The sequence below is a fragment of the Trichosurus vulpecula genome, chromosome 4, assembly GCF_011100635.1.
Source record: "Trichosurus vulpecula isolate mTriVul1 chromosome 4, mTriVul1.pri, whole genome shotgun sequence".
In the NCBI taxonomy this organism is placed as follows: Eukaryota; Metazoa; Chordata; class Mammalia; order Diprotodontia; family Phalangeridae; genus Trichosurus; species Trichosurus vulpecula.
In genome coordinates, this window is record NC_050576.1 from 69,104,479 (window position 1) to 69,126,215 (window position 21,737).

General features: G+C 41.8%; 1 protein-coding gene across 1 annotated transcript in view; it reads right to left on the minus strand.

Annotated features, from left to right (window-relative positions):
* TNR (tenascin R) overlaps positions 1–9,384 on the minus strand; it is a 107,991-nt gene extending 98,607 nt beyond the window's left edge. The window contains 3 exon segments of the mRNA XM_036757525.1: positions 952–1,215; positions 6,126–6,602; positions 8,886–9,384. Coding sequence (XP_036613420.1) covers positions 952–1,215; positions 6,126–6,602; positions 8,886–9,384 — 1,240 coding nt within the window.
* Between the last annotated feature and the right edge of the window lie 12,353 nt (positions 9,385–21,737).

Here is a 21,737-nt window from a genome sequence, read left to right on the forward strand (position 1 = left end):
TTCAACTATTGGTTCAGTCTTCCTTTCTACTTACTCAGAGACTTTGGTATTTATTCATAATGATGTTCCCCTTATAACACTCTAGGCTTTCTAGTTCATCAATTTCTTCATCTGTCATTTCTTTATTCTGACTCAGTCTGCCACAGGAATGGTACCAAAATTCTACCCTTATTTCTTCAAGCTTGACCATGACAATTCCCTGCTTACAAACATCTCAATCTATCTTCCACACACTGCCAGAATAACCTTCCTAAGACAGAGAGAGAGTTGACTGTCATTCACCATCACCATTAATTCTTCAGTAACTTCCTATTGTCCTTAGGATTAAGCACAAATTCTTTAATTCCATTCTGCTATCTGCTTCCATTTGGTGGGTGAGTTCATCCCATTCACATTCACAGTTATGACTGTCAACTGTGTAAAACTCTTTAAGTCAACATTTAATTACCTTCATAATCTGGGTTTAACTACTTTTGCAGGGTTATTTCACATTATACATTTTTTACATACTCCATGCTCTTTCTATACTTGACTACTAGTTCTTCCTCAAATTTGACATTCCATTTACTACCTGTGTGCTTCTCAAGTTATGTCCTCCATGACTTGAAATTAATACTGTCCTCATCTAGCTTTTTCAGAATAGCCACTTACTTTTAAGGCTCAGCTCAGGTGTCACCTCTTGCATGAGTCCATCTCTGATCCCAATTGTTAGTGCTCTCTCCTTCAAATTACCTTATTTTCCCTAATTTTTGTATATTCCCCCGCTCCATTAGGATGTAAGCTCCTTGAGGGCAGGAATAGTTTCATTTGTGCCTTTGTATCTTCTATGCCTAGCACAACCCCCTATACAGAATAGGATCTTAATAAATGAATTGAATTGAACTCTTGAAACAATATAATTATTAGTTCTTTTGCACAGAAAAATGGAGAGGAAGAGAATATAATACATACGAGTGGCCACCTTGGCTATAGCAGGGAGGCTGAGGGTGTCGCTAATGACAGCAAAGACACTTATGTTGTAGGTAAGTCCCGGCTCCAGCTCCTTGATGGTGATGGCACTCCAGTCCCCGGGCACCCGTTGCTGGAGCTGAAGACCTCCCAGGACCGTTGGCTGGTAAGAGATCACATATTCTGTCACTGCCATCGGCCCGTCCCATTCCAGCTCAATGGACCTGTCGCTGATTGCGGCTACACGCAGGTCCTCGGGAGGGGCAACTGCCAGGAGGCAATACATAGACAATAGGAGGTCAGGGGATTGCTTCCCCTATCCCAGATCCAACTTCATTCCTCTATCCTCAACATATATGTCATGACATGTAGTGGTCTTACTGACTATCCATGAGTGTCTACCTTGGGTGAAGAAGAATGTAAACCAGTTGAGATCAAGATTCCTGCCTTCTCTACATTCTGCACTCCCACCTCCATGATGCCTAAAGGCTGTGTGCCATCTTGGGTGTTTACTGAAAACTGATTGATATTGATTATATCTGGAAAATTTTGACCCCAGGTCACTCTGGCTACTGATAACCTACTTTGGTCTCTGGATTTTGAGTGGTTGTCTAGCTGTCCTTTGTCTTTTCAGTTCAGCACTCGGTGATGCCTACAGGCCACCAGAGGGTCTGATGAAGGCAAATTACTTGCCCTTTCAGCAGCACATGCATCCTAAAAGGGTCATATTTCAAATTAATAAGAGATATTATTGGTCACTTGCTTTGTGATTATTAATTTTTAGTCCTGGTTTCTCCCTCGCACTCATCCTCAACTGCTGTCTAAAGATTAATGTTTCTTGAAGCATCCATGTACTATACTAATGAGGAATTAACACCAGCCCCCTTAAAGAAACACAAAAAAGAATTAAGAACCTAACTAGGATTGCAAACTCCAGCAGCCCACAGAATAAGCCAAAAATGAAAAATCAGTATTCAAAGGGCTGTAATGAACAATTGAAGCTTCTAAATGTAAATGGCGGGTTATTACTTTAATTAGTCTAATGACCCTCTGGTTTTTTCCTTTCTTCTCTGGAAGATTTCACATTGTCAGGACCTTCCATCCACTCTGTTTTTGTAGACATATATCCTTAAAGTAATTTGCATTAGCAGATCATCTAACCTCGGATCCCTTGACTTCCCTAAGGTAGAAGAGAGGTATGAATATTTTTAGCTTTATTTTAAGGTCCTTAGTAATGAAGTTGCTTAGGTTTCTTTTCCTCAAACTCATTCTTTCTGTAGAAGGGTATAGCTTTGTTTCCTTACCCTAATCTAGAATGAATAGAGAATATACCTATTTATGTACTATTCTCTCCCATTAGAATGGAAGCTCCTTGAGGGTATGGGCTTTTTTCACTTTTCCTTTGTAGGACCCAGTGCTTAGTGAAGTACCTGGCACACATTAAATGCTTAATACACATTTGTTGAGTGTTTAACTGTAAGAGCTAATGGGGACATTGTCTGTTTCACAACAATGAAAAGAGACAGTCACTGCAGCGTTGGCTACTCTCACACATACCCCCCAATCATTTGCATTGACAGAATGAGGGTCTCTTTATCTAACCTCATACCCCATTAGCTTCTCTAAGGTAGAAGAGAGATACAAATAGTTTCAGCTTTATTTTAGGGTGCCGAATAATTAAACTGCTTGGATTCTTTTCCTCCAAGCCATTCTTTTATGTACAGTTATCTCTTTCATATCGTTGTGGTTGGGAGGAAATCCGCATAAAATTTTTTGGCTCTCTCTTTGTACCAGAGAAGCAGTCTGATTTTTTTCTTTGTCTTTTAAGGGATGTTTACAATGCCTTATTGTAAGGTTTGGGTTAAGTATTTGGTGGTAGGATCTGTGCTGTCTGCTAGCCTTTGTGTGTTATCTGTGGCTTCTGAAAAACTCCTCCTAAAATTCCCATTTAATTTCTTATGCTGAGCCATGATATATTGAAACCGCAATAGGGAAAGTCATGATGTGGAAGGCACAACTGTAGAAGGGCCTAGCTTTGCTTCCTAGCCTAGATCAATGGAGAATAAAGTCTTCGACCATGTCCCAAGGTCCCAACAAAGAGCTGTCAGTAGCCTGGAGGCAAAGGACCTAGACACAATCCAGGCAGCTCTAGAGGCTGAGCCTGGACTAGAATGCTCTGGAATATGCTTTGCTTAAAGAGTGCTTTCTGACTGGAGAACGATTCATGGTCTCCTAATGGATTTGTTGTCTAGGCCTCTGCTCTTCTATTGGAGGCCTGGTGGCTTTAGTTATAAGACAGATAAGGCCCTCCTCATCAGGAGGACTTTCCTCTTCTGGCAGTATTCTAATGAGAGCACTAGTACAATATTTGTTTGGTTATTTGATCCTTTTTAAAAATCGATATTTCATTCGATTAGGAGTAAACAACCAAAGGCATGATAATAAATTAAATAATTGAAGTTAAAACATCTTAATGAACCTAAATAGGGCTTTAAAATTATAACAGATTTATGTAGCATTTTAGGGTGTACAAAATCCTCTCTTCAAATTAACTCTTTGAGATCGGTAAGGAACACGATTCAGCTCTTATTCTTTATATTTCTCTCCATCAGGAAGGATATATATCAACAGGAACAGGCCAAAAGGGAATGGGACCTCTCTGTGACTATTCCTTTTCCTAGGATAAGGTCATTGGTTATGTTGAGGAATGAACAAACATCCCTCCTCATATGTTGTCTAGAATCCTTCCCATTATGTTAAGGTAGGGGTTATCAGCAAAGCCATAATTGTACCTGGAAAAAATTCAGGGGCGTGGGGTTGGGAAGTGGCACAGCAGTAATGAAGAGCACAGTATGATTGCAGGTAGAGGGATCTCTTACTTCTGTGGAGGTTAGAAGGGAAGATGGCTGTGAGTGGCATGGACAGGAATGAGAGCCTGAAGGTTTGGGGTGGTGCTGGTTGTTTTCTGTGCACCTAGGAGGAGGGAGGACCTACCTTGAGGTGGCTGCTATAGGACTTTTTGGGGTAATGAAGTGGGGGCCTTCCCCCTGGATATCAGTGTCCATTTACCCTGTGCTAGTCATAGCTTTGGGTCACAAGTCAGGCATTTTCCCCAACGCATCAGAATGTTAAGTGTTTCTTTCTGTTTATCTCCTAAAGTCAATCTCAGCCTGCCACTACAGACTGAGCACTAGATGGCAGGGGTCAGTAGTTTTATCTAAATTTGAAAGTTTAAAAAAAATGCATCAGCAGTAATCAGTGATTTTATAAGAGTAGGCTGAGCACTGGCTAAATGATTTAGATAATTTTTCCACTGTGAAACAATCAGATCATCCCCAGTAAGTCACTAGCAGTTTGTCAGAACTGGAGATTGGGTCCTGAGATGTACAGTGTCATGAGAGCATCATCATCACATAAACTTATGTTTATGTTTATAAGCTGCTCCCAATTTTGTGGGGGGAGTTGGTTTTTATTTTTTTAAGACTAGGTCTTCTTATCTTGCCCAGGCTGGAAATGCAGAAGCTACTTATGGGTCAGTCCCACCACAGATAATCACGGGAGCTTTGACCCCCTCCATTTTTGACCTGGGCCAGTTAGGCCTCTCCTTAGGCAACCTGGCAGCCTTTTGCTCTCAGGGGTTTTCCATATTGAGGCTGAACTCAGCGCAGACACTCGATTGGCATATCCCACTGGAGCTCAGGACTCTTGAACCCTAGAGATCTCCAAGTCTCAGGCCCCCAGTCACTGGGATTACAAGCGTGAACCATACTAGGTGGCCCCCACTGTGCTGCAGCAACATCTGGTAAAAAATGAGTCATGATCTTTTGACATTTTTCTTTTGTCTTATTCTACTAAGTACCAAATAGTAAATTGCTACTAGTTATGCTAGCTATTTTTTTGCATACTTTTTTTTTTTCTAAATAAACTTTGCCTTTCCTTAACGTAAACTCACAGTAAGAGACAGCATGGAGTAGAAGAAAGTTGGCCTTGGAGTCAGGAAGACCTGAGTTCTATGTACCTCTCATACATAATGGCTCTGTGACCTTGACTAAATCACTTAAACTCTCAGTGACCTGGGCCAGGGGTCTCCAAATTTTCTTGATTGTACAACCTTGTTATTATTTTTTTCTTGATGAGCATAGTTTTGGTACGGGATGGAGAGGAATATTCCTAATTACATTGGGTAGTTACTGGCATTTGGGTTAGGTTGTAAATACCTGATGGGCCAATCGGTAAGAGAGAGAAAAGGCTGGGAGCTTGTACATCTGTGGGAGGGAATGAAGTAGGGGGATCTTGGGGTGTATCGGGCAAAGGGTATATGTGGTTATGTTGGAGGTAAGTCCCATGATTGGCTATTGCAGGGAGGGTGTGATGCTACTAAATTCCCTTCGTCTGACTGGCTGATCACATGCCCCTCTGAGTTGAACTAAAACTCTCCAGGGGGCTTAACACCCAATTTTGGAGACCACTGTTCTAAATAACTCTCTTTGACTTTAAAATTATAGGGCAGTTGCTTATATTCAGTGGTAAAGAAAGCTTTTTTACTGGGAGTTTTGTCCACCAAAGAAATCAACCCCCCCCCCTTAAGTTCACAGGTTAAGGTATAATTATATAAATTAATGATATCTTGCTCATGATGACTAAGCTTAGATACATAAGAGTTTAAAACTAGTTTTTTTTCTCCTAATTACATTTCAAAATGGGTGCCACTGGGAAGATTTGAGGACAATGACAAGATAGCATGGGAGATATTTAAGGGCAGGTAGAGTGTCTCAAATCAGATATAGGCAGCTACCTATTCTGCCCATGTTTAGGCAAAGCCTTGTTAAAAAAATAATCTCCATTACATGTCCCCCAAGGACAGTGTTATGACAAGGCTCCAGTATGTTATCGTTATTACTAATGGTTTTTCTCCCTGGTTTCAGATGTGATGGTCTTTTGTTTCAGGTAGTCCTTGACCAGTTCTGCTTTCTACCCTTTTCAGTGTTTGATCTGCCTTCTCAACATGGCAACCAACTTTCTCCCATTGAGTGTAAATGAGCTCTAGATGTGAATTTCTTCTGCTGGAAAACCATCACCCTAGTAAAGACGGAGATCATTTTTGGAAATGGCGCCTCAATGAGCCTACACCCCTCTTTCCCATTCCAGCCCATCCTCTCTGAGTCTCCTCTTCCTACCTGCTGAGCAGTCAGGACCCTGGTACCCTTCCTCACAGAAGCAGAGCCCATCCTGGCAGTGCCCTCGCCCACTGCAGGCATTCAGGCACCGGCGCTGGCCACAGTCTTCCCCAACATAGCCCTCCTGGCAGAAGCAGGTGCCATTGGAGCATCTCCCCTTCCCCGAGCAGTCCCCGGGACACCTCAGCTCACTGCAGTCTTCTCCCGTGTAAGCCTCTTCACAGACACACTCGCCATCAACACAGAGTCCTCGGGAGCTGCAATCTGTTGGGCACCGGAGCTCTGAGCAGTCATCACCGCTATAGTCACTGTCGCATATGCACTGGCCTTCCACACACACCCCCCGGCTGGAGCAGCCCATAGGGCAATAGGGCTCTGAGCAATTCTTCCCAAACCAGCCTTCATTGCAGATGCAACCGCAGGACTCCAGGCTGAAATTTCCATGGCCACTGCAGTGCGGTATATAATCCAGTTGACCTGGAATGATCAGGAAACAGGTCAGAAGGAGATAGTGGCTGCTCTAATGAAATGCTACCTAGGAGAGGGTGGAGCGAGTAGCCTCTACGCACTCCATCACCAAATAATAGCATTTATCCCTCTGAGAGTAAATTATCATCATATTCCAGGGGAGGGGATGGCAGCTGTGCTCATGACTATGTTTTACTCTCCTGCTCTATCCATCCTTGCATAACTGCCATTGCATATGGCACTCATGGCTTGCTGTGATGGCTCTGGCGGACATGACTTAGCACTCGCCTTTCACTGTGGGAGGCAGCCTGATGAATGGGAGAATCTGTGGGATTTGGAGCTAGAAGACTTGGGGTTGTTGGGAGCTGAGGGCAGTTGAATTTCAGCTCTGGCACTTTCTAGCTGTGGGAGCTAAGGAACTTTTCCTTTTTGAGACTCAGTTTCTTAATCTCTGAAATGGGGAAATAACACTTGATTATCTAGCTCTTAGCACAGCACCTGTGTTAATCATCACATTGTAGGTGATCAATAAATGTCTATTGACTGTCTATATCACTTTAAGAAGTGATTCATAAACCTTACTAGTACCTGACAATACATGTTTGTTGACTTAATCACATCAGTGTGAGTTGCGATGAAGACGATGAAGATGATAATGATCATGGTCCAAAGTTAGATAGAGATAGACTTGGAGCTGGAGGAACCTTAGTTGGCTTGAGCCAGCTTTAATACACTTGTAAGAACCAATGGATAAATTTTCAGTGTGAGTATTTATACATCATTTTTCTCTCCTCTCCTAAGGCTCTTACCCTGGCTTCCTTCAAAGCTCACTCAGGTGTTGCCCCCTATTTGGGACCTTCCCTGATCCATCCAGTTGTTAATGTTTTCTCCCTCCTCCAAAGATACTGCATTTACTTACCTGAGTACATGTATTTTCCCAGTAGATTATGAGCTCCTTGAGGGCAAGGTGTATTCTTTCTTTGTATCCCAAGCACCTAGTATAGTGAATTGTATTTTTGGAGGGAGTAGGAATGGAATCTATACCTGGGATTTCATCCATGTGGACAAATCTCATTGAGGGTCACATAGCCAGAACATGTCAGAGGCAGGTCATAAACCTCAGTTTTCCTAACTCCAAGGCTAGTTCTCTACCCACCATACCTTAGTACACCTCTTGCACATATTTAGTGTTTAATAAATGCTTACTGAATTTTTCTGATTTTATTTTTTAAAAATATGACCCAAATGAGGAGTTACTAAGAAGCGTAGGATTAGAAATCTTGGATTGGGTTTATTCTTTCCTACATTTCTGATTCTTTATTTGGGTTCTTAGTTTGGGAGTGGGAGAATGAAGTGAGAAAAAAACATAAAATATTTCACTACCGAGAAAACTATCAGCAGCCAGCTACAGAATCTCAAGATGAGCTTGCCTGCAATCCCTCTGGACTTGTGTGCCATTCAGACACTATTAAAATTTTATCCCTTCTGCTTTCCACTTTCATCCCCAAGAAAGCTTCTGTGTTATCTGATCACGCAGCAATCAAAGCTTGGACCAAAATAAGAAAATAATTCCCCCCGTTATTACCAGAGGAGGCCCCTTCTGGACAGGGCAGAGACCCACTCTGTGTGAGGACAGCTGAAAGTGAACTTTGGAAAGGAACTGGATTCCCCCTATCATCAGACAGAGGAAGGTCTCTTGGGTCAGAGTTAAGAAGGTGTCACTTGGCAGAAGTGTGACTGCATGGCGGGGGTGGGGTGGGGTAGAGTGTTTCCCCTGAGCTTGGAGCCTTTTAGGGCAGAATGAGCTGGAGTGGGAGAGAGGACTTCAATTCCCTTCTCAATGGAGATCTCCTCTGGGCCCATGATGACTCTCATTTATAGAGATGAGAGAAAGCCTTAGACTGAATGAACACAGTGACTGAATTCTCTAGTCCCCAGGTTAACATGGTTAGATATCAATCCAACAGCCTGTGAAAACCAAAGATGAATGAAGACAGACATCAAATCCCCCACTTGCCACAGAAGATGCGCTGCTGAGCCAATGTACCATTACCTGACTCATCCTTCCGAAATCAGGTTAATGTATTGCAAATGGACTAAGCAATGTAGAAATTCCCTGAACTGAATCCCCTGGGATGGGCTACATTTAGATCTTAGAGATGTATTAACAGAGTGCTATACACTTAGAGCACGCTTCCCCCCTGGCACTTTGAAGAAATGCGGGATTTCATCCTTAGTGCTTAATTCACTCTCCAGCTTCTCCCCACCAAGATCTCATGCATCCCATGCTACCTGTGGCTGCATTTTCCTGGCAGCAGTTGGAGGTGCATTGGTCTCGAAGCAGAGACACTTCCCTCTCCAGCATTTCAATCCGACTTAGAAGTTCCTGCATGAGCTGGGCAGAGGAGGAACATTTGCAGGCCTGTTTGGGAAGGTTGATCCTGTGGGTGAAGGTGACCTGGCTCTCACTGTCCGAGGTGTGGTCCATGTATTCTGTCACCCTCTCATCTTCTGCACTTACTTCCTGTTCTGCTGAAGCCTCCAGACCAGAGGAACAGAGGCTGTCCAGGGGTACATTGATGTTATACACATGGTTGAAGACCATGGGATGCTCTTTGCTGGATGCACTGTAGTTGACAAATCCCCCTTCCTCATCCACTGCCTGTCTTCTGACCCTTTCTGTTGTCACCTCCAGCTGACACTCTGAAGGTTTGAGGACAGAACCCAGAAGGATCAAGTTGACCCCAATGAGCATGTTCTTCAGCACCACTGTTTCACCATCAACTCCCATTTTTCTGGAGATGGGGGAGATTCTTGAAGGCCAGCCTGCAGAGGATTGCACGGTATGATAGGAATCTGGAAGAAAAAACAAACGAGAAAACCTCTGAGATATGAATCCTGACTACACCAATGGCAGACAGTGGTGAAAAGACCCAGGGACAGGAAGAAGGAAAAACCTGTGAATTTTCAAGGGCAGAAAGGGAAAATGCTTTCTAGGTAGCCCAGAAGGCCAATGTCTAGGCATCAAGAGTCAACATAAAAATAACTTGACCTCCTAAAGTAACCATTTAGTTTTCCCAAAGGACTTGTCCAAAAAATTCTGCATTTGAGTCCAGCTCCGTGGTGTGAAGGTGGGTCCAGCCAAGGACATAAACCCTTGTGGGTGACTTTGTGAAAGGGCTTTGTAATGACAATACAGTGGCTTGCTTCAGTTCTCATTGAGGCATTGAATTAATGGCAAGATGTAGCCATGGCTATGCCAAGCCTATCTTACAGGGTGGTAGAAAAAGGATTTGGGATGACAGATTTCTTCAGCCTGGAGACATGTTCACAACTAATATTGCAATCCATGTATGGCTAAGGTGAGAACTAAGGAGTTTCCTGAGGCATCTAGAGGTTAAGACTGGTTTAGGGACCCATGACTAGTTTCAAGAAGTGCCAGATGCCAGAATCTGAACCTAAGCCTCTGATTTTAAGTCCAGCACTCAATCCACAGTGCCATATTGCTTCAGCATAAATATGATTAAAGGAACAAATCAACAGAAATCTATTTTTTCTCCCTCCCATCTCATTGAAAAAACCCCAACAAACAAATATATTCCTTGTAACAAATATGCATAGTGAAGCAAAACAAATTCCCTCAATGGCTGTATACAAAAATTTATTATGTCTCATTCTGCACCCTAAATCCATCGCCTCTCTATAATGGATAGCATGTTTCATCATCGGTCCTTCGAAATCATGAATGGTCATCACATCGATCACAGCTTGAAGCTTTCAAAGTTGTCCAGTGTCATTATATAAACTGTTCTTCTGGTCCTACTCACTTCATTCTTCATCAATTTATAAAAATCCTCACAATTGTTCATTTTTATAAATTAATGTGATAGTGTAAATTGTTCTTTTGGAAAATAGATTTCTGCTAAATTTTTAAAAAATACGTGGTGCATGTATGTGCTATAGATATTAAATGTTGCACTTTCAGACAAGATCACTGTATTATTAATTTTACTTAACTGTTTTACAGTATTATAAGAAACCTTTCATGAAGTGGGAGTAATCTTTAAATGTCTGTAATGCAAAAACAAAACACATCAATGAAACTTTAAAAAGGAACAAATCCCAGTGACTTCAACGGAATTTGTCAGTAAAGGATTCCTACCAGTTCTGTTCGGTTCAAGATACCATTAGAATAATCAACTAGGTAGATAATACAGTTCCAGATAATCATGCTTGCGTTTAATCCATGGGCACATTTGCTATTATCTAGGACTGTGTGAACTGAATTTTCTTTTGATCTTTCCATGAATATCATCATTGTGCCACCTGCCCAGAGGACCTTTATCAGAAGTCTTGTATAAATTAATGAAATAATGGATCAAATCCTTTGCCAGTTAACTGATCATTAAAGACCATAGAAGACATTACAGTCACAATGAAGCAAATAGGTTCTATGAGTGTTATACAATCTGGTTCTGTCACCACATCTTGAGAGAGTGAGAGAGCTCATGAAAATCAATGCCTAAAATAGTGCCAGGCAATTCCAAGGCTAAAGAATTGTGGAACCACTCCCTTTGGCAACACATATAATAATGATGATAATAATAATAAAAAGAATTGTGGAACTAAAGGTAAGTCCCCATGGAGGGGGGGCGGTAATAAGAAGACAAAGGGGAAAAAAGTCAGTTTTTTTTTCTCTAGAACTTTGATGGCAGGAGTGTGAACTTAATAGAAGAGTGAGAGTAGAGTTTGTCTATAGCAGACATAAAGCTACCATGAGCATTAAACTAAATAATCCAGAGGAACCAGGATTGGTTGTTAAATGGTGGCATTAGAAAGATCCCTGAGTCAGTAGTGTGGCATAAGATGCTAGAGTCAGGAAGACTTGGGATTCAAACCCAAGCCTTCAATGACACCTATTTTAATACTACTACTTACTACCACTATTGTCTTGGGTAAGCCATTGGGCATGTCCATGCCTCAGTTTCCTCATCTATTAAGGGAAAGGATTGAACTAGATGACATTTTCTCTGAGGTCCTCAAAATCTATGGATACGTCATAGATGACCTTTCTAATCTTGTGAGGAAGAGAAGCGGTTTATACTCCTGGCCTCTACTTATCTTCTATCACTCATAGGAGCGCAGAATTAAAGCAGGAAGGAGCAATAAAGACCATTAAATCCAACCCCCCTAGGTGTAGAGATAAGGAAACTGAGGCAAGGAGAGGTTAAATAACTAGTCATTAGATAATTGCCCCCAAATGCTTTTATTGACCTTCATTTCACTCTCCCTGAGTGAAATTTCCTATGCTTTAGATTCAAGGAGTTTAAGCTTTTCCTTAGCCTGAGGGTTGGTGTCATTATGGAAAGTCGGAAGGTAGTACTTATTGTAATATCCCTCTTAGATTATCCTGTCTTGCTTTTGTACTCCTCTCAATTTCTGAAGGGAATTGCAGAATACTATGTTCCTTATAATAGAATGAATTCTCAGCTCTCTCTCTTTGTAACACTATTAAATCATTAAGAAGCTGCAGATGCCTTAATCATATTCAGCAGGGTCATCCCTAGAGCAACTTGTGAAATAACCTCTTTCAGCACCCCTCTTACACCCAGCATCCCTTGTTGTCATTGAAGCTGTGTCTGACACAACTGGGGTTTTCTTGGCAAAGATACTGGAGTGGTTTGCCATTTCCTTCTCCACCTCATTTTATAGATGAGGAAACTGAGGCAAACGGGGTTCACGTGACTCGCCCAGGGTCACACAGCTAGGAAGTGACTGGAACTAGATTTGAACTCAGGGAGAGGAGTCTTCCTGACTTCAGACCAGGCACTCAATCCATTGGGCCACCTAGCGGCCTCAGCATCCCTTACCTTCCCACTTTTCACTCATTCTATGAAATAATCACTCTTCAGCTCCCTTCAGACAGCTGCCTATCAAAATCTCTTTCAGAGGCAGCCAAATGGGGCAGTGGATAATGCGGTGGAATTGGAATTAGAAAGACCTGAGTTCAAATCTAGCCTCAGATGTGTATTTGCTGCATGACCCTGGGCAAGTCCCATCTCCTCTGTGCCTCAATTTCCTTTTCTGTAAAGTGGACACAATAATATCACCTACTTCCCAGGATTGTTGTTAGGATAAAATGAGATAATATGTATGGCATTTTGCAATGCTTAAAGTGCTATATAAATGCTAGCTAGCTATTATTTATTATTAATTATTATTTTATTATTATATCACAAAACAGTCCCTTTGTCACCAGCATATTATTATTTTATTTATTATTATTATTATTTTTTTTTCAAGAAAGGCTCCAATATTCATTTACACCCTAGTGTATATGTTAACCAGTATAAATAGTCATTTTTGATCATTTCTGTACCATACCACCTCTACTCAGACTATCAGTCAGTTAAAAAACATTGGCTAAGCAGCTATGCTGTGTCAAGCATTGTGCTAAATGCTGGGGAAACAAAAGCAGGCAGAAGGTAGTTCCCACCCTCAAGGAACTCAGAATCTAATGGATCACTACTTCTTCCCAAAGGAGCATGGGACTCTGCCTCTGGAACCACTCTGGGTTCTGAGAGGTGAGCTTCTGCCTTATATTGCCTGGAACCAGGCTTCCATACCACTTTCTAGCCCTGACCACTGCTGTCATGACCCAGGCTGCACCCTCTCTTTCCAGTTCCCCTCTGTGTTGTCTTCTCCCATTAGAGTATTAGCTGCTTGAGGGCAGGGATTGTCTTACTTATTTGTATTTGTATCCCTAGTGCTTAACACAGTGTTTGGCTTATAGTAAGTGCTTAATAAATGCTCTATCACCTATTTTTCTGTCTACATATCTATCAATCTATCAGTCTATGTATCTATCTATCATCTATCTATGGATCTGTTATTCTGTCTCTACATATCTATCAGTGTGTCAATCTATCATTTTGGAAGATAAGGAGTGCTATTTTTTGGGCTGGGGGGAAGTGGGTCTTCCCTAGTTTGACAGAAATCTCAGCCTGCATAAAGACCACACCTACTCTAATGCTGATTAAGGCTGGCCCAGGTAAACCTTTTGGTTATCAGTCTGCCCAGACTATATTGCTCATTGTTTCTGGTCCCTTTCCCTTATCACAAAACAGTCCCTTTGTCAGCAGCATATCTTTAGCTCCCCAGGCTCTCTCCAGTCACTGCCGGAAAAGCTAGAAAGCTTCTTTCCCCAAAGAAATGAGCAGCCTTGGGGAGATTATTGGCTTCCAGTCCTTGGCTTGGCTTCTCAGCCTTGCTTGTTTTCTCTTAGGACAGACAGTTACATGCAATGTTTCCCAAATCATCCTGGAGATCAATGGGGAGGCAATTTATAGACCCCAGTCCAAAAGGTACTATGGGGAAAAAAATCAACTTGTGACTGTATGGTAGCATTAACATGCCCTTGTTGCCTCATCTCTGATTTCCCCACACCCATATTAAACATGTTTTCCATCCTCACCTTCATATTCTGGCTGCCCCACTCCCCATATTGGGAATATTTTCCATCCTCACCTCCACGTCTTGGCTTTCCCAGTTTCCTTCAAGACTCAATTCAAATCCCACCTCCTTGCAAGAGATCTTTCCTGGCCTCCCTCTCTGGTTTCCCCTTTGCTCCTATTTTCCCTTTGAGATTACCTTACATTTGCATTGTATATATCTTGTATGTACAATTTTTTCTATGTTGTCTCTCCCATTAGAATGTAAGCTCCTTGAGAGCAGGACCCTATTTTTGCCTTTCTTTTTATCTTTATTGAACTTAGCACAGTGCCTGATGCTTAGGAATGGCTTAATAAATGCTTGCTGATTGAATTCTAATAAGCCAAATGTGGGGAGGGGGGAGGCAGGGATGTGATGCCTGAGTCATCAGCTAGTCCACTAGGAGGTGGGAACTGCTGGACCATGAAGAGGTTGTCTATTGCTTTTTGCACAGGAGAGATGTTGTAAAGGTGGAGATGACAACAGTTGGCAAAAGATTGAATATATGTCATGAATATGAGTGAGAAGTGAGGGATGACACCCAGGTTGTGAGCCTGAGTGACTAGGATGACAGTGGTGCCCCAACAGTAATGAGAGTGTTTCAAAGAAGGAAGGATTAGGAGGGAAAGGTAATGAGTTCAGTTTTGTACATGATGAATTTAAGATGTCTGTAGCAATCCAGTTCTAGATGTTAAAGAGACAATTGGAAATGTGAGACTAAAGATCTGAAGAGAGGTTAAGGATGAATAAGTAGGTTGGGAAATCATCTACATAGAACTGATAATTGAATCCCTGGGAGACGATAAAATTGCCTAGCTAGAGAGTAAAAAGGGAGAATAAAAGAGGTCTCAAGACAAAGCCTTACGTGATGTCCCATGGTTAGCATGAGATCTTTCAAAGGAGACTGAGAAGGATTGGTCAGCCAGGTAGAGCAGAACCAGGAGAGAGCAGTGTCATGAAAACCTGGAGAAAATGTTAAGAAGAAGGTGATTGCCAGTGGCAAAGCCTGCAGAAAGGCTAAGAAGGATGGGGATTCAGAAAAGATCATTAAATTTGGTAACTAAGAGATCATCGGAAGCTTGATGAGAACGGTTTTGGTTTAATGATAAGGTCAGAAGCCAGGCTGTAAAGAGTTAAAAAGAGAGTGAGTGAGAGAAGAGGAAGAACTGATTGTAGATGCATTATTTTTACTAAACTGTTCCCTCTTCCCTTAAAAAAAAAAGATAAGGAATGGACCTCTGGGAAGGGGAAGGAGGGAGGGAGGGAGGGAGGGAGAGAAAGAGAGAGAGAGAGAGAGAGAGAGAGAGAGAGAGAGAGAGAGAGAGAGAGAGAGAGAGAGAGAGAGAGAGAGAGAGAGGAAAATGTAAGTGACATAAAAACAAAAAAATCTTAATAAAAACATTTAAAGCAAGAATTAGGGATGTTTAGCCTGGGGAGAAGGTGAGAAGAGAGGGGCATATGAAGCAGTTCCAGGTATTTGAAAGGTTGTCATACGTGAGGTACTGTGCTGAGCATTGGGAATACAAAGCCAAATGTGTAACAGCCCCTGCCCTCAAGGAGTTTACATTCTAATCAAGAAGACAACCTGCACACAGACTATTAATAAGCTCTTACAGAGCTTACTTTATTGTTTCATCCTTTTTCTTGTGCCCCCCCCAGGACCTAGTACAGTGCTGCAACACATAGTAGAGACTTAAATGCTTGTTGATCAATTGCCATCAGTTTATACATAACATATATAAAATGAATGGAAAGAAGTTTAGGGGTAGGGTATGCTGGTAGTTGGGATTGGTGGGGGTGGGGCACAGGTATTGTTTGAGCTGAGTCTTAAAGGAAGCCAGGGATTCTATGAGGCAAAAGGGAGGAGGGAGAGAGTTCCAGGCAGGGAGATAGGTGTACAAAGCACAGAGACAGGAGATGTAGCCTCAGTAGAGCAAGTCAGCCTGTTCTCCTGGGATACAGTGTGTGGAGAGGAGTAAAACATAAGATGAGTGGAAAGGTAAGAAGGCCCAGGTTATGAATATGAATAATATATAGTATAATAATATATTATTAAATGAATATAAATAATATATTATTAAATTCCAAAAAGAGGATTTTATATATGATCCTGGAGGCAATAGGGAATCTTTGGAGTTTGAGAGGTGGGTGTGTGTGTGTGTGTGTGTGTGTGACATAATCTCAAATCTCCATTTTAGGAAAATCACTTTGGCCACTATGGATGTTGAGACAAGATTAGACTTGCTTGGCTTGACCCTAAAATATAGCCTAGAGGAGCACTGGAAGAAAACTGTAGTGAAGCTGGACCTGGTGACACATGCATGTGGTCTGGTCTACTGGGGATGCTAAGGCTGGTGGATCAACCATTTCAGAAGCTCTGAACCACAGTAGGTTCTAAAGTTGAGCGGGTGTCTACACTAAGTCTGGAGCTTAGTTTAACAAGCCCCAGAATAGAGAGGAAGAGGGAGAGAAATTAGGCTCCTTAAGGACAGATGAACTGGCCCAGGCAGGTGATGGAGAACTACTAATCTAGTGCCTGGAACATAGTAGGTCCTTAATAAATGCTTATTGCATTAATTCTGTCCAATCATCCAGGTCAAAGCTTCTGTTCCAAGCAGCAGGGGGATGGGCCCTGTGAGTGGCCACTGAATTCTAGGCTGAGAAGACAAAATGAAAAAAAAATTGTAGAGGCAAATTCTGAATATAAGAAAAAAATTCCCAAAACTTAGAGTTCTCCAAAAGCAGACAGAAGGCCATCAGAGGCAGTGCATCCCCCTACCATGAAGGCTTTCAGATGAATCCTTGTCTAGAAAGTTGTAGAAGGAATGTATTCCTGTTCAGGTAGGATTTGGACCAGAATGATCTTTGAGATCTCTCTTACCTCTTCTGGGATTTGGTGAAAATAGTAGACACTTTATGTTTGCAGACTTAACAGTGTTCTCTGTGAAAGGAGGGGATCAGATTGAGCAGCTGCTAATCTCCTTCTGAAAAACAGTCCTACGACTCCCTTCATTCACTGGATGCTTCAAACCAACTATCCTAATCTCGGAACATGGAGGCCTCTTCTTTTTTCATGCTGGATTTGCCTGGAGCAAATTTACCAATCAAATGTGAATTTGACTTTACATACATACATACACACACATACATGTATATATATATATATACACATACACTCTGACTTTAACCTTTGCAGTTCACTTCATTTCAATTAAAACATTTAGTAGGCGCGTACTATCTGATGCCACTGTGTCAAGTCCTCAGGCAGGGTGGGGGCGGGGAGGAGGCTAAAAAGATAAATAAGGCAGCTGTGGTTTAATGTCCTGTTGGGAATGGTCCTGTGATTATATTATGTGGGGAATAAGCAAACTCCTACAAATGGATGTCAGCACTTTCCCTTCAGCTTGCGCTCTTAAAGCAGTATTTCTCAAACTGTGATTGAGGTATTTCTGGGGGTCCCTGAGACCCTTTCAGGGGGTCTACAAGGTCGAAATTATTTTCATAATAATACTAAAATGTTTTTGTTTTCTACTAGGGTATCAATAGATATGATCCACATAAACAGAAGTTCTTTAGGGGGGTGGTCCTTAATAATTTTTAAAAATATAAAAGTGTCCTGAGATCAAATATCTGAGAACTTCTGGCTAGAGTTACCTCAAGTAGACCCTTGTGAAATTCATTGACTTGTCCAGGGTCACACAGCCAGCAAGTATGAGACACAATTGGAACCAAGGTTTTCCTGGCCCAGAGACCACCCATTTAACCACTGCTTGATACTACTGCCTCCAATGCAATGTAATGATCATAAAACTCAGAATTAAAACATCTGAATTTAAATCCTAGCTCTGTAATTTACTAGCTGTGTGACCATGGGCAAGTCAATTAACCCCATTGAAACCTCATCTCTAAAATAAAGATAATAACATGGTCCCTGCCTATCTTCTAGTGTTGTGATGAAAATGAAGACAGAAACTTTGTCACTCCTAAGTCTTTTCTCTCCCAAACTAAACATTCCTAATTATTTTTTAAAAATCATTTTATTATTTATTTAATATTTTAGTTTTCAACATGGATTTCCACAAGATTTTGAGTTACAAATTTTCTCCCCATTTCTACCCTCCCCTCACTCCAAAATGGCAAATATTCTGATTGCCCTACTCCCCAGTCAGCTCTTCTGTCACCCCACTCCCCCCAACTCCTTTCCCCTTGCTTTCTTGTAGGGCAGGATAGATTTCTATGCCCCATTCCCTATATATCTTATTTCTCAGTTGCATGCAAAAACAACTTTTTCTTTTGAGCATCTGATTTTAAAACTTTGAGTTCCAAATTCTCTCCCCTCTTCCCTTCCCACCCACTCTCCCTAAGAAGGCAAACAGTTCAACATAGGCCACACATGAATCATTATGTAAAACACTTCCACAATACTCATGTTGTGAAAGACTATATTTCCCTCCATCCTCTCCTGCCCCTCTTTATTCAATTTTCTCCCTTGACCCTGTCCTTTTTCAAAAGGGTTTGCTTTTGATTACCTCCTCCCCCTATCTGCCCTCCCTTCTATCATCCCCCCCTTTTTTATTCCCTTCCCCCTACTTTCCTGTGGGGTAAGATACCCAATTGAGTGTGTATATTATTCCCTCCTCAAGTCAAATTCGATGAGAGCAAGATTCCCTCATTCACCCTCACCTACCCCCTCTTCCCTTCCAACAAAACTGCTTTTTCTTGCCACTTTAATGTGAGATAATTTACCCCATTCTCTCTCTCCCTTTCTCCCTCTCTCAATATGTTTCTTTCTCATCCCTTAATTTTATTTTATTTTTTTAGATATCATCCCTTCATATTCAACTCACGTTGTGCCCCCTGTCTATACACACACACACACACACACACATATGTGTTTGGGTGTGTATATATATATATATGTGTATATTCCCTTCAACTACTCTAATACTGAGAAAGGTCTCATGAATTACACACATCATCTTTCCATGTAGGAATGTAAGCAAAACAGTTCAACTTTAGTAAGTTCCTTATGATTTCTCTTTCTTGTTTACCTTTTCATGCTTCTCTTGATTCTTATATTTGAAAGTCAAATTTTCTATTCAGCTCTGGTCTTTTCACCGAGAAAGCTTGAAAGTCCTCTATTTTATTGAAAATCCATATTTTGCCTTGGAGCACTATACTCAGTTTTCCTGGGTAGGTAGGTGATTCTTGGTTTTAGTCCTAACTCCTTTGACCTCCAGAATATCATATTCCAAACTCTTCAATCCCTTAATGTAGAAGCTGCTAGATCTTGTGTTATCCTAATTGTTTTTCCACAATGCTCAAATTGTTTCTTTCTGGCTGCTTGCAGTATTTTCTCCTTGACCTAGGAACTCTGGAATTTGGTGACAGTACTCCTAGGAGTTTTCTTTTTGGGATCTTTTTCAAGAGGCAACTGGTGGATTGTTTCAATTTCTATTTTACCCTCTGGCTCTAGAATACCAGGGTAGTTTTCCTTGATAATTTCTTGAAAGATGATGTCTAAGCTCTTTTTTTGATCATGGCTTTCAGGTAGTCCAATAATTTTTAAATTATCTCTCCTGGATCTATTCTCCAGGTCAGTGTTTTTTTCCCATGAGATATTTCACAGTGTCTTCCATTTTTTCATTACTTTGCTTCTGTTTTATAATGTCTTGATTTCTCATAAAGTCACTAGTTTCTACTTGCTCCAATCTAATTTTTAAGGTGGTATTTTCTTTAGTGGTCTTTCAGACCTCCTTTCCCATTTGCGTAATTCTGCCTTTCAAAGCATTCTTCTCCTCATTGACTTTTTGGAGCTCTTTCACAATTTGGGTTAGTCTATTTTTTAAGGTGTTGCTTTCTTCAGTATTTTTTTTGGGTCTCCTTTAGCGAGTTGTTGACTTGTTTTTCATGGTTTTCTTGCACCTCTCTCATTTCTCTTCCCAATTTTTCCTCTATTTCTCTTACTTGCTTTTCCAAATCCTTTTTGAGCTCTTCCATGGCCTGAGACCAATTCATATTTTTCTTGAGGCTTCTGATGTAGACTCTTTGACTTTGTTGACTTCTTCTGGCTGTATGTTTTGATCTTCTTTGTTACCAAAAAGGATTCTAGAGTCTGAGTCTGAGTCTGCATCCTTTTTTGCTGCCTGGCCATATTCCCAGCCAATTACTTGACCTTTGAGCTTTTTGCCAGGGTATGACTGCTTATAGAGTAGAGAGTGCTTTGTCCCAAGCTTTAGGGGCTGCGTTGCTGTTTTCAGAGCTACTTCTACTCCACTGTCACTGCAAGCTCTGCCACAGCAGTGCTTCTCCTCCCCCCCAAGAACCACCAACCAGGATTGCAACCCAGATCCAAGCAGGGCAAAGCAAGCCCTGCACTCCTGTTCTGGTTTGCCACTTGATTCCTCCCACCATGTAAGCCAGTGATTCCGGAAACACCTGACGCTGGAGCTCTGGAAGCAGTCACAGGAGCTTCTGTGCACTACCTCCACAACCCCCAGGGCTGGGGCCAGACTGCTTTCTAACCACATCTAGCAGTTTTCCCCCTAACCTGCTCTGTGGTCTATGGCATTTGTGGGTTGAGAAGTCTGGTAACTGACACAGTTCAATGATTCATGGCCCTACCCTGCTCCAGTAGATTCCCGATCTAGTCTGTCCTGGTGCGGCCCATGCTGGGCTGTGCTCCACTCCCAGCACCATGCAATAGACCTTTCCCAGTGACCCTCCAGGCCATCCTGGGCTAGAGGCCTGCTTCCTTCTGCTATTTCGTGGGTTCTGCAGCTCTAGAATTTATTCAGAGCCATTTTTATGGGTGTTTGAAGGGATTTGGGGGAGAACTTAAACAAGTCCCTGCTTTCCAGCCACCACCTTGGCACCACCCCATCAACATTCCTAATTCTTGCAACCAACACTCATACAGCTTAGTACTCAGTTCTCTCACCATCTTGGTGACCCACCACTGGATATACTCTAGTTTGTCACACTACTTCCTAGAATATACTTCAAGAAAATGAATGCAGTTGTCTAGGTGTGGTTTGACCAGGGCAGGACATAGCAGAACAATCATCTCCATCATCCCAGATATAGCTTATACCAGCGTAGCATAAAATCTTATTTGTTTCTTGGGGTTTTTGTTTGGCTGCCGTGACACTCTGTTGACATACATTGAGTTTACAATCCTAACCCTACCTCCCCTCAACCAGCAGGAGCTGTCTCTCCCATCTTTGAACTCCTACAATGTTTTCTAGCTTTTTTTTTTAATATATTTAGCTTTTCTGCCTTTCTTCAAAGAAAAGTTAAAGTACCCTCTTAGGCAAGAGGACTTTCCCAGTCATCCTGGGAAGTCACAAACTGTGGCAGAGGGCACATCAAGATTGAAATACTTTTAGGTAAGGGCCCAAGCATGTGTCCTTGAGAGCAGGTACTGGGTTTCTTATCTTTCTTTGTATCCCCACTGTTTAGCTCAATGCTTGGCACCTAGTGAGAGCTTAATAAATACTTGTTGATTTAATGTAAAAAAAATGCAACATCTGTAGTGCTCTGTTCCCATGGTGTTCCACCTCTGCCGTGATCAAGGTGTCTCCTTATATCTTGTCTTTGAAGTCAAGCTTGGCAATAGTAATTTCACAGCATTCGGTTTCAGTTGTTTCATTC